The following is a 13,063-nucleotide window of genomic DNA, read 5'->3' as shown; positions in this document are numbered from 1 at the left end:
TTTTTTATTAGTAGTAAATTTCAATACTGTTTTATGTAATTTAAAGTAGACTGTGGGATAAGTATTTAAAATGAGAAATAGGCTTGATCATTGACTTTATGTTCTCCATTCTGCTTTTGCTCATCTAGCAGCTGAGGCTATTAGTTCTGTATTAGAAATTGAAGTTAAAGAAGAAAATCTGGGTGAATTATAAATGATGAATAGCTTTGAAAAAGATGCTGGTTTAGGATTGTCTAAATAACAGCTTTACGCAATTTTGGAACTCTTATGAGCAATGAAAGATTTTATACTCTTATTTCAAAGGCTGTCCTGGTCAAATTTCCTCCCTCAACATCATCAAAAGAAAATCCAGATTAATGATAACTAATTCAAAGCCCACCCACTTACACATTATTTAATTGGGACTCTTACACTACTTGTTGATCTTAGCAGTTTCCTATAGTCACTGTAATCAATTGCTTACAAAGTGCTTTTGAATACAAGATATCATTAGGGGAGATTTTCAGCTTTGTTCTTGTTACATGCTGAGAGTATGTACCAGGAAAGTTTGCTTTCTCTGTCTGCAATTTTCTATTTATTAAAATTAATGAACAAAACATTGGTTGGGTATGTGTCACGTGCTAGGAGGAAGTGAGGACTGTGTCATATGCTCCTAGAATGTGCCGAGAACGCTGAAGCAGAAAAATTCCATTTATCTAATTGCAGGCCTTTATTTCTTTTATAGCCATGATATTTTATGACCTAATTTACAAGTGACATATTTGAGTACTCTGCATTTAAAATTACAAATGTAAGTGAATGGCATACCTATTTTAATATATTGATTGATGAAACGCAAGCAACATTAATGTGAAATAGGATACTTCAACTGGAATCTTATAAAATAGTCCAATTTATTCAATTAGCAAATAGTTGAAAGAGGCAGTAACCAGAAACTAAACCAATGACTAAACAACAACTAAAATTATAATTCAATAAGATATAAAATAATAGAATATTACCAAGTAATAGTAACTTTGAGGAGCAAATGCTAACAATGAAACAAACTATTATACCCACAGTACCTCATAATTTTCAATAATAGTACAAAATATATCTCAAATAAAATCTCGAGAATTAGATAAATAAATATGAAATAATTTGATAGATGGGAAATGATTTGCTAGCGAAAGAGCTTCTGAATTATTTACAGATCATAATACAAAACTACATAAGAATTGTGTAGAAATTCACCTCTGGTATCCTTGTTAAAGTTCTTTTATAACAGCACCGCAATTTAAAAATGTGTGGCCTGAAGAACATTATGAAGTTTATACTTAGTTAATTCCACATGCAATCGAGGTTTCTTTTATGTTAAAAAAAAATTTGAAACTATACCAAGCCCAAAGAAGTGGGAGAAAAATAAATTATTGACTTATCATTTAAATTGTAAGCTATTTCTATTTATGTGGTAGCTTATCACTTTCATTTAAGAATGAATCAAATTGCTGTGATTACTTCTAATGTCACTTGCAAATACTATGCACATGTATTAATACAGTAAAGTGAGTAACTAGAAAACTGCCTGCTTCGAAATAATTCCCAATATCAGTCACAAAATATCGGCGATTTTCTACATGCTGTACTTAGTGAGGAAATCATCATCGTGGTGATGGTAGCATTGGTACCTATTGACCTTCACTTGAAAAAAAAAACAGAAATGACACCCACCTTAAGAAACCAAGACCTATAAATAGAGAGGTGGGACATACCACCAGCGCTTCACCAGACACTCTCACTGATGGTGTTACCTAGTGTGGTTACGAAATTTCTGAAAACAAAGCTTCAAGCTCAGCAAGCTAACTTACATACTTATCATCAATCTAGGCTAAAGATTTTCTCAAACTCACTAATTGGTATCCTTGTTAGATTCATGTCAATACCAAACCAAAGACTTGGTATGTAATATATAATACTCATAATAAAAAGAATGGGCCCAAATGACATAAAGGTTTTTGCAAAACAATTCAATCTGACCTTCATACAAATTGGATTATTCACACCATAGGACAAATGAGACAGTCCTATGACAAGGTTATCAAATACCAATATTATAAGAAAAGTGGCAGTAGTTTTAAATATCATTCCATGCCACAATGAACTGATTGGGGTGGATGTGTATCTGTAATTCTTATGTACTGTGGTTTTCTAATATCCACCCTGATACGGGAAGATGCTGAAGAAGTATTGAAGAATTCCAGAGAGAATCAATTAGGTTGCTTATTCTTGTGCCCTATCTAGCAATCACAGTGAGAGGTACACATGCATCACTGTCTGAAAAAGACGAACAGGCTCAACTCATATCTTCTACACCAGTAAAGTTGTTGGCATTCACAATCAAGGTTCACACATTAAAAATAGCTTTAAAGTGTGTGCTAAAGGGTTACCAGTACTGTACCTAAATGAGACATTAAAGCATTCAGTTGAGTAAGAGTTAAGATGTTATTGCCTAGGAAATAGATGGGAAGGCAAAGATGGAAAGGACTTGGGTTTGAATTCAGTCAGGACAAATGGAAAGAAAATGCTTACTTGTTGTAAGGTCTGAAAGCAACATGAACCTGTATCTTCTCAAAGTAGACAAGAATGGGATTCTGAACATAAGTTAACAATTTCGTCCTCAGCAATATAAAGATGGGAACTGAGATAAAACATTGCAAAATTGATAAAGATGAGGTATTTTATTGTGGCAGTATTAATGAGTTTTACGAAGTATCAAGACATGATGATACTACATGATTCATTCATGGCATGCGAGCATCGCTATTAGCTGGGCCAACAGTTATTACCTATTCTTAGTTACTCTTGAGAAAGTGTTGGTGTCCAGCCTTCTGCAGTCTGTTTGCAGGAGATAGACCCACAATGCCTTTATAGAGGGAGTTACAGGATTTTAACACCCCACACCAAAGGAATGACAATATATTTCCAAGCCAGAATGGAGTGGTTTGGAGAGAAAGTTGCAGATGGTGGTGTTCTCTTGTATTTGCTGCTCTTATCTTTCTGGATGGTAGTTGTCATGGATTTGAGAGGTACTGTCTGAACGAGCCAGGGTGAGTTTTTGCAGTGCATCTCATAGATGTTCAACAATGATGGAAGGAGTGTCTTCTAATGGATAAAGTGCTAATCAAGAGTGCTGCATTGTCCTGAATGGTATTAAGCTTCCTGAATGTATTGAGCCAGAAATATCTGCAGATGCTGTAATCCAAAGTAGACATTCAGGAGGCTGGAAGAACACTACAGGCCAAACATCATCAAGAGGTGGAGAAGTTGACGTTTTGGGTGTAACCCTTCTTTAGGCCTGGGGGGGTGGGTGTGTGGGGGGCGGGGCTGCAGATAAAGAGGGTGCCGGGCCGGGGCCAGGGTGGTGAAGTTGGGATAGGTGGACACAGGCAGAGGCTACGACCTGGTTGGTCAATGGGTGGAATGAATTTGGCAGGTGGCTGGGAGGAGTGGAAGGGAGGGGGAGGGGTGGGAAGGGAGTTGGGGATGGGAGGGGAGTTATTTGAAATTAGAGAACTCAATGTTGTGTCCTCCAGGCTGTACATTGCCCAGGCAGACCCAAACAGTCCTTCCAGTTGAGACAGAGGTTCACCTGCCTCTCTTCCAACCTAGTTTACTGCATCAGGTGCTCCCAATGTGGTCTTCTTTACAGCGGGGAGACCAAACATAAACTTAGGGAATAGTTCACTGAGAATCTCAGCTGGGGCCAACTGGACCTCTCAGTCACCACCTTTTAATTCCCCATCCCATTCCCTTTCCGACATGGCCATCCTTGGCCTCCTTCATTGCCACAACAAACCAAACCACAAATTGGAGGAACATACCTCATCTTCTGCCTAGGCAGTCTACAGCTCAGAGAACTCAACATTGAGTTATCCAGCGTCAAACAACCTCTCTTCCCATCCCTTGACTCCCTCCCTCTCACTCCTCCCAGCCACCTACCAGATTCATTCCTCCCATTGACCATCAAGGTCGTACCCTCTGCTTGTCTTCACCTCTCCCCACTTAACCACCCTGCCCCCACCACACCCTTTATCTATAGTTCCCCCTACACCCAACCCCCAGTCCTGAAGAAGGGTTACACCCAAAACGTCGACTACTCCACCTCCTGATGTTGCCAGACTTGCTGTGTTCTTCTAGTCTCCTGCCTGTTCTATCCTGAATATATTGAGCTGTCCTAACTTGGGCAAATGGGGAGTATTCCATTACATTCCTGACTTGTGTCTTGGATGATTTTGGGATAGATTTTGGGAAACCAGGAGCTAGGTCACACGCTGCAGAATTCCTAGCAGCTGACCTGCTCCTGTAGCCACATGTTCATATTGTTAATCCAGTTTCTGGTTAATGGTAATCCCAAGGACATTGATAGTGGGGAATTCAGCGATGATAATGCCATTGAATGTCAAAGGCCAATGGTTAAATTCTCTCTCCTTGGATATAGTTATTGTCTGGCACTTGTGTAACACAAATTTTAATTGCAACTTGTCTGCCCAACCCAAGATGTAGTCCAGGTCTTGTTGCATTGGACACAGATCACTGCAGTGTCTGAGGTGGCGTGAATGGTGCTGAACATTGCTCACAGGTGATTTAACATCGCCACTTCTGACTTCATGTTAGAGAGAAGGCCATTGATGAGGCAGATGAAGATGATTGGGCCTAGAACACTACGATGATAAACTCTTGTAGACATGGCCTGGAACTGAGAAAACTGACCCGGATCTAATAGACACAACCATCTTCCTTTGTGCCTGTTTGACTCCAACCAGAAGAGAGTTTTCACCCTGATTCCCACTGACTTTAGTTTTGCTAGAGCATCTTGATACCACAAATTGTCAAATGCAACCCTGATGTCAAGAATAGTCACTCTCTCCTCCCCTTTGCAATCTGTTTCCAGCACTGATTGTTTTTCACTACAGTAAGTATAAATCTTTATTAAATCAATGTTTTTGAAAGTCCTATTAAACATTAGGTGCTTTTTCTAGTCATTGTAATCTGTTTTAACCTTTACACTGATCTGTCAAATGTATGATAAGTGACTAGCGAGGTCTCTGCAAAAACAATAAATAGCCATTATTAAACCTGACATTAAGTTCTGTTTCTGATGCATTTTTAAAAATTACTTTACATTATGCAGTTACTTTCGGATTTCTCCAGTTTTTTTTTACATGTCCCATATTGCCTCATGTCTCTGAGATGGATGCTGCAAAAGCCCACAAACCATTGGTGCAAAATAGTGTGCAAAATCTATGAATTATTAATCACTGAAAATTCTAAATTCTACAGAAATTTTTTCTCAAAAATCCCATTTGGAAAATGTAAGACATTTAGTTGTCATGCACTTGCCCAACATAATTATCAGGATAAGAACATAAGGAATGCAGAAAATGAGCAATAAAGGCAATATACTGGCTCTCTGTCTCTGAAATCTGGGTTCAAAGGTAACCCAGATTGGATAAACTAGCTATGCAGTTCACAATCTATTTGTACAACAAGAGATTAATGCCACTGGAAATGGAACATCATATTGGCGTATAAGAGTGTGATCTTCTGAGGTTGGGGCTGATGATAATTATTTTGGATATCATCAAATAGCAATCTAGCTGATCTGGCCACCTTTGGTTCTACATTGAGTTGAAAATAGAATGTTGTACCATTGGTTTTCTGAGATGTCACTTCTGTTGATATCTCCCAGAATATGTCTGGCTAGACGTGGCAAACCCTTCACAAGTTATTGATGGCCCTGCTGCCACATTGCATATTCAAATCTTAACTGGGTAATGAGTATACACCCAGCAGCAGATGGGGCCTTGCCATGCAAAAAGCTGAAAACAAAAGTCCTGTCAAGCTTACATGTGGGATTTTGGCAGATGATGGAGAAGTCCAATACAAATGCAATCAGTGCTGATTGAGATACTCAGCTTCAGGAAAGAGCCAACCACTGACCTTGTTGCTGACCTCTCTCCTCCTTCCCTTTGACAACTAGACTTCAATGCTTCTCCTGTCATCACTCACCTGTGGCATGAATCCCTTGTTGATCCTATGCCTTGGGTAGATGCATTAAAAATCATAATTTCCTATCTATCAGAGGTCTGGTCTCTCATCAGAAAGTGACAAGTGCTAGTGGTTTAAATTCAACGTCACCACACCTCAGACAGATGAATAAGGTAATAAACCTTCATGTGCAAAAATTGAACCTACACTTTTGACATCACTCTGCATCGTAAACCAGCCATCCAAGCTAACTAACACCTTGCTTCATGCGGCCGCCCCCGGACTCCTTCTCCCCCATCCCCACCCCCAGCCAGACAGAGATAACAACAGCAGACACCACTTTCCAAATGGCACTGCTGACTAACGAGGAGCTCCTGTCTCTGATTGGCCAGTAGCTTTCAGTTGGCAGCCTTCTAAACGCTTGCACCCAACTTGATTTTCAGGAAGGCCTGCCACACCCATTTAAGAGTTAAAAGTGTGGTGTTGGAAAAGCACAGTTGCTTAGGCAGCATTCGAGGTGCAAGAGAGTCGACGTTTCAAGCATGAGCTCATGCTCGAAACGTCTGAAACGTTGACTCTCTTGCTCCTCGATACTGCCTGACTGGCTGTGCTTTTCCAGCTCCACACCTTCTGACTCTGATTTCCAGCATCTGCAGTCGTCATTTTTTCCTCCTCCCACTTAAGAGCCTAAGTAATACTTAATGTGGCAGGATTTCTCCTAAAGAGGATGACACAGCCTCTCAGTGGCTCTCCAGTTGATAGGTGAGACACCCACACTTACATAAAATGCTGTCCTGATTCCAAATGAGGAAACTGGAGAAATCTGAGTTCATCCCTTGTGGTTGGAGGGTTCCCAGGCAGAAGTTTTGTGTGCGCTCATGTTTACAGAGGAAAGCTGGCTAAGGACAGTATTTAAACAGATGATACTGGAGGTGACAAAGGCATTAGACATTAATACCTTTCATTAAGCAAAACAGTAAAATGTTTAAAAAATATTTTACACAGAGTATATCGCAGTTATGCTGCAATAGAAAATTAAATAATGAATGGAGCCAAAACATAACACATGAATTATACAACTGTGAGAATTTTTAACTTCCTAACTGTCATTCTAGAATCCAGCCACTGGTCCTTTTCGATAATTGCTAACCATGGCCATGTGGTAACACCCATCTCATACTCACGCAACTGTGCATTGTTTAAGGACATCCAATCATTATTATGAGCTGTACCACCCAAGAACAAGGCTGTGGCTATTATTCGAGGAGAAAGTGAGGGCTGCAGATGGTGGAGATCAGAGCTGAAAATGTGTTGCTGGAAAAGCGCAGCAGGTCAGGCAGCATCCAAGGAATAGGAGAATCGACGTTTCAGGCATAAGCCCTTCTTCAGGAATGAGGAAAGTGTGTCCAGCAGGCTAAGATAAAAGGTAGGGAGGAGGGACTTGGGGGAGGGGCTTTGGAAATGCGATAGGTGGAGGGAGGTCAAGGTGAGGGTGATAGGCCGGAGTGGGGTGGGGGCGGGTAAGAGGCCAGCACGGAGTGTAGGGACTTGGGGGAGGGGCTTTGGAAATGCGATAGGTGGAGGGAGGTCAAGGTGAGGGTGATCGGCCGGAGTGGGGTGGGGGCGGAGAGAAGAGGCCAGCACGGGGTGTCCAGGTGGATGGGGTGTGTTGGAGGCGGGAGAAGGGGTCATCAGAGGGTGGGCGAGAGTCTTGGTTGGAGAAGTAGGCGCGGAGGCGAAGGCGGTGGAAGAATTGTTCGATGTCACGCCGCATGTTGAACTCGTTGATCCGAGAGCATAGGAGAATGAAGGTGAGGCCTCTGCTGAGGACTGATCTTTCATCCTCAGAGAGGCGTAGTTCTGGAGGGATAGTGAAAACACGGCAGGGCTGGGAGCTAGGACCTGGGACCTGGTGTGGGGCTGGAGCTGGGAGTGGGGGCGGGGTTGGGCGTGGTGACGGAGATCGGCGTGGGGATGGGGTTAGACGTGATGGAGATCGACATGGGGGCGGGGTTAGACGTGGTGACAAAGATCGGCGTGGGGGTGGAGTTAAGCATGGTGACGGAGATCGGTGTGGGGGCGGAGACACACGCGGCGTTTCAGAGAACACCTCTGGGACACCCGGACCAACCAACCCAACCACCCCGTAGCCCAACACTTTAACTCCCCCTCCCACTCCACCAAGGACATGCAGGTCCTTGGACTCCTCCATCGCCAGACCATGGCAACACGACGGTTGGAGGAAGAGCACCTCATCTTCTGCCTGGGAACCCTCCAACCACAAGGGATGAACTCAGATTTCTCCAGTTTCCTCATTTCCCCTCCCCCCACCTTGTCTCAGTCAAATCCCTCGAACTCAGCACCGCCTTCCTAACCTGCAATCATCTTCCTGACCTCTCCACCCCCACCCCACTCCGGCCTATCACTTTCACCTTGACCTCCCTCCACCTATTGCATTTCCAAAGCCCCTCCCCCAAGTCCCTCTTCCCTACCTTTTATCTTAGCTTGCTGGACACACTTTCCTCATTCCTGAAGAAGGGCTTATGCCCGAAATGTCGATTCTCCTGTTCCTTGGATGCTGCCTGACCTGCTGCGCTTTTCCAGCAACACATTTTCAGCTGTGGCTATTATTCCAAATGTTTACAAGTACCACAATGTCTACTAATTTTAAAGTAATAGTAGCACCTTGTTTAATCCAAAAGTTGTAACAAAATTGTCTGCTACTTTCCCTATCAATTAAACATGCCTGCCTTTAGTATTAATCCTAATCCAGGCTGCCATAAACACAGCAGGGGTGCTATCTTATTTCCAGAACTGCATCCCTGCTAAATGGTGCATGAAACTTCTAGCATTTACTTTTTTAAAAAATTAATATCATAAATAAAAATATAGTATTCATGGAAATGTTACAACATTTTCCATTCTGAACTGAATTTACTGATAAATTAATTTATTCCCATGTCTATTTTTTTAAATTTACCATTTCAGAATCTATGCTTACATTTCCCATTTTTTTACTTGGATCTGACATTTCATCATTATTTTTATTTATTAATTTGCTTTCTGCTACACAGAATAATATACTTCTGTTGTTGCTAAAGAACAATATTTAATTCGCAGAAACCCAGATCTCTGTAAAACCTCAGGGGAAAATGAGACCTAATGTAGTTTTATTTTTCTTTGTTCCAAATAGTATGATTTACTTGGCTGGAATTATTTGAAAGGAGTTTATTAAATTATAGATTAATAATGGGTATCGAAACGTTTCAAGTGGAATTTGACGAGTGTAATTTCAAAATTAATTTTAACTAGGTTTTCAGTTGCATCCAGAAAGTTAAAACTTGCTTTGAAGCAAATCCTTGAGGAGCATTAGTCCTTACAGGCAGCATTACCTGAATTAATTTACTAAACTCACTATAATATGATCGTGGATGAATTGTATTCGCCTTAATGACGAATACACAGACAGAAATGAAAAATAACGGGAATAGTGATGCAAGTGAAAGGGGAGCAGAGAAAAGTCACGTTACCTCTCATTACTGAGAAATACCCACCCTGACGTGCCCAGACATTTGACACGAACTCTCACCAAACCGTTGCAATGTAGCTGGCAGATAACTCTCAGAGCCTCATCAGACTTTTAGTGACATAAGAAAACCTCTATAAGAGTGTGAGACTGCCATCTAGAGACAGAAAAAAATTAACACCCCAGGGATGGAGGATGCACACTTGAGGAAACGAAGGCTAACAAACTGCCGAATTTCTTTTTTACAAAAAACCGTCACTTTAGGTTCGAGTCACTTTGGTCTAATGTCAACTAACCATAAAAGTTTACTGTTTATTTTTGTCTTTTTGCAGACTTAACTACAAAGTCCATTTGCAAAGGTATATTGAAGTTAACTCTAATAGTAGTCGAATGTAATGAAGTTCCGTGATTTTCCCCTTTGCGCTCATCATGCTGAGGTAAAGTAATATAATCGCGTGCTACACAATCACTCGATCAAACTGTTGGAAGTACTGATGCAAACTTCTTTTGAAAACAACCTGGTATCTAAGAACATCTGCTTTATCTATGATTTCGACCTAATTTAAAACGTTGCAAGGTTTCATACTTCCAGTGTAGCTGTAATGCAGAATGCACCCGAGAAGTCCTATTAGCTGAAAGAAGCTATTAAGGCAGAACTCTAGTGGATACAAAACGAGTATAATTCACAAAACACACATCTTAGGGCTATATGGGGAATTGATCCATAATAGTGATTTAATTTAAACATAGTATTTAATTATTTTGACATAGAAACATAATACAAGTTGTACAACTCTCTGAAACTTCTTACCTGAAATGATGGACGCTGCTCGGAATATGTCTGAGAGTCTGTTGTTCAGTGGCTCATAGGGAGAACCGACCAGATCATGACCTGTGATTGTAAACCCTGGGAGAAAGGTACGATCACAGTTTGTTGAGTTACATTATGGGTACAACTTTTTCGAATGTTTAACGTTATAAAATGAGAAGCTTTGAAACTATATTTGCCAATACCATGCATGAAACTTTGGTGAATGCTCCAGTATATTCGGAGACATCGCTTCTCGTTCTTCATGCCCCGCTTACACCTGCAGTTGTACAACGGACTCTGCTGGACTGCTTCCATAGCGCTGATGCACTCGTTCTTGGCTTCTGGTCCGGTGACCATGCTGGAGCTCCCGGCCAGGCATTGCCTAAGGGTACGATACTTGCTGCTGCAGGCCGAGTCACTGGTACACAATTCATTGGCCTTCACGCAATCAACGCGGGTAAGGGCAGGGAGAGGATTCACACCTGCAGTCTGGACTACCGCATCTGGAGGTGGGATGAGGGGGTGGGGGTAACAAACGAGACAAAAATACAACCATATATAAGTTCAAAATATTTCGATCTTCATCAACAATAGGAACAAATCAATGGGTCCCCTTCAAACAGCACTGTGTCTAAAGCATTACCAGTAGTTATCTAGTTCCGGACAATATATCCAAATGATGAACTTTATTAGGAAATGATGATCAACCTTCAAATAAATTCTACTCTGGATGATCTGAGTTATTCTGGTCACCAGAAGCAGAAACCATAGATTGCATTATCCTTTTTATGTACACCGGCAATGCTTCAAATTATTCTTCCCCAACGTAATACTGAATTTGACGTTTAAATATTACATAATGAAACAGTATGTGATTCACGTTTAGCCAAGTTAAATAGATCAATCAACCGTCGGATATAAGGCGTCCTTTATTGGGCTGATAATTTTAACAGAGGCTGCTAACGTATCAAAAAGGCCTCGAGACAAAACATACTTCTTCCCTGTTAAGTTTCTTGCAGGAGAGTATTGTTGAAAGGTACACGGAACGCTTTGGGCATCTTACCTATTATGGGCAGGACGAAGTACAAGGCTGGAGAAATCATTGCGGCTCCGCTTCCTTTAGCACATCAAATATGAACAGCTTTGTTTCATGAAGTAGATTCAGCACTTTGACACTCCGGCGTACTGTACGAACCAACGGTACGAATCATTCCAGTTCAGATCCATTTAGTTTTGGGCACTGACCCTTCTCTCAGTGAGCCAAGCTTTCCGCTCACTTTTATTCACAGCAATTGAGCGATTGGAGAGATATCCGGGCGCGATCTGTAGTCTTTTTTTCTCGTTTTAATATTACACACAGTATGCACAAATGAGAAACCCTTGCCCTACAATATCAGTTCATCCAGCAACGTGGCCTGAAAGTGTTCTGAAATGCAAGCGACCCATCAGTTCAGTACCTTGTTCAGTCCGCTGCTAACCTTTGTCTTAATATGTATGATGTATCTAGTACATGCAAGCTCCCGCCACCAGCTGCCTTCTTTAAAGCACACGACTGCAGCTTCCCCCAACTCCGAACTACCATTCAGTCACTTACGGTACAGTACTTTCTTACGTACCGCATATTTCCCCCTCCCCCCTTCCCTTTATCTTCCTCGCTTTCAGACGAATACGTGACTTTAGTTACTGGTTGATGTGCAGAGTTAAATGCTTGTCTCTAATATCCGTTTGGTAAGGAGCTGCAGGTTCTTAGGGAATAACTGTGAGGGCTCAGACCCGCTGTTCAGTTTATGTTTAGATAGATATCGAGAGATCGATTGTTTAATATTGTACAAATTGCTGAAAGATATCAAGGATTAAAAGTTAAAGGAATGATCATAGGAGGCGTGCGTAACAGTAACTCGTTGCCTGCTGGCTGCAAGTGGAAATCTCCAGCGCCGATAAGCTTGGTTGGTCCTTGCACATGACGATTTGGGAGAATGGCAATAAAATCCGCTCTTCAGTCTATAATACGCTTTGCTGTGGGTCCGCTTTACGCTGATGAACAACACATTTAGTAAATTGCACTTCTTGTAGTGTCAAAACGAGTTGTTATCCTTACATGTTGTTGTGAACAGAACAATTCCTCCCAACATGACTCGGAGAGTTCGTCGTTCCCTTCGACCACCAACAGCTATGCCTTTCCTCCGCGCTTTAACACTTGACAAAGGACGGCACAGTAAACCGGGTCATAGAGTCATCTGGGAAATTCTAGAGTAGGGGATACGTTTGGGCAGTCTGAAAGGAAATTCCGTGTTCTGCTGGTATTATCGACACATGCAAAACCCGTTATGAGTATACGAGGTCTACAATTTTGATGGGGTCGAATTACAATAGCAAATTTGTACTTTGTTGTGCACCCACCGCCCAACCCAAATTTACCGGACGAATGAAGTGGGGGAGAGGTAAAAACATAAAAGTAGAGATATTTACTGATGGTAAAATCTGGCGGTGTTCATAAGGATAAGAACAGGAATAGGCCATACCACCCATACCAGCAGATAGTAAAATCGTGGCGAATCTTCTCTGTCAACTCTACTTTCCCATTCCAGAGCTTTTAATTTCCTTACCACACAAAAATCTATAATTTCAGGCATCTACAATCTGTTCTGAGGAAGGGTCGTTAACTCTGATTTCTCTGCACAGATGCTGCCAGATCTGCT

The 13,063-nt window shown here is 41.6% G+C and overlaps 1 protein-coding gene across 1 annotated transcript in view; it reads right to left on the bottom strand.

The window, feature by feature from the left end:
• Positions 1-12,649, bottom strand: part of LOC122561217 (GDNF family receptor alpha-1-like) — a 204,058-nt gene extending 191,409 nt beyond the window's left edge. The window contains exons 1-3 of the mRNA XM_043712814.2: positions 11,428-12,649; positions 10,568-10,867; positions 10,365-10,460 (exon numbers count right to left, since the gene is read on the bottom strand). Of these exons, the coding sequence (XP_043568749.1) occupies positions 10,365-10,460; positions 10,568-10,867; positions 11,428-11,467 (436 nt within the window). The 5' untranslated portion in view covers positions 11,468-12,649. The remainder of the gene's footprint in view (positions 1-10,364; positions 10,461-10,567; positions 10,868-11,427) is intronic.
• Positions 12,650-13,063: the final 414 nt, after the last annotated feature.

The sequence above is a fragment of the Chiloscyllium plagiosum genome, unplaced genomic scaffold (assembly GCF_037043375.1).
Source record: "Chiloscyllium plagiosum isolate Xiang-an unplaced genomic scaffold, Cpla_swu_hap1 HiC_scaffold_22, whole genome shotgun sequence".
NCBI lineage: Eukaryota > Metazoa > Chordata > Chondrichthyes > Orectolobiformes > Hemiscylliidae > Chiloscyllium > Chiloscyllium plagiosum.
Note: the sequence above shows the minus strand (reverse complement) of the source record. Positions and strands in the feature narration are given on the sequence as shown.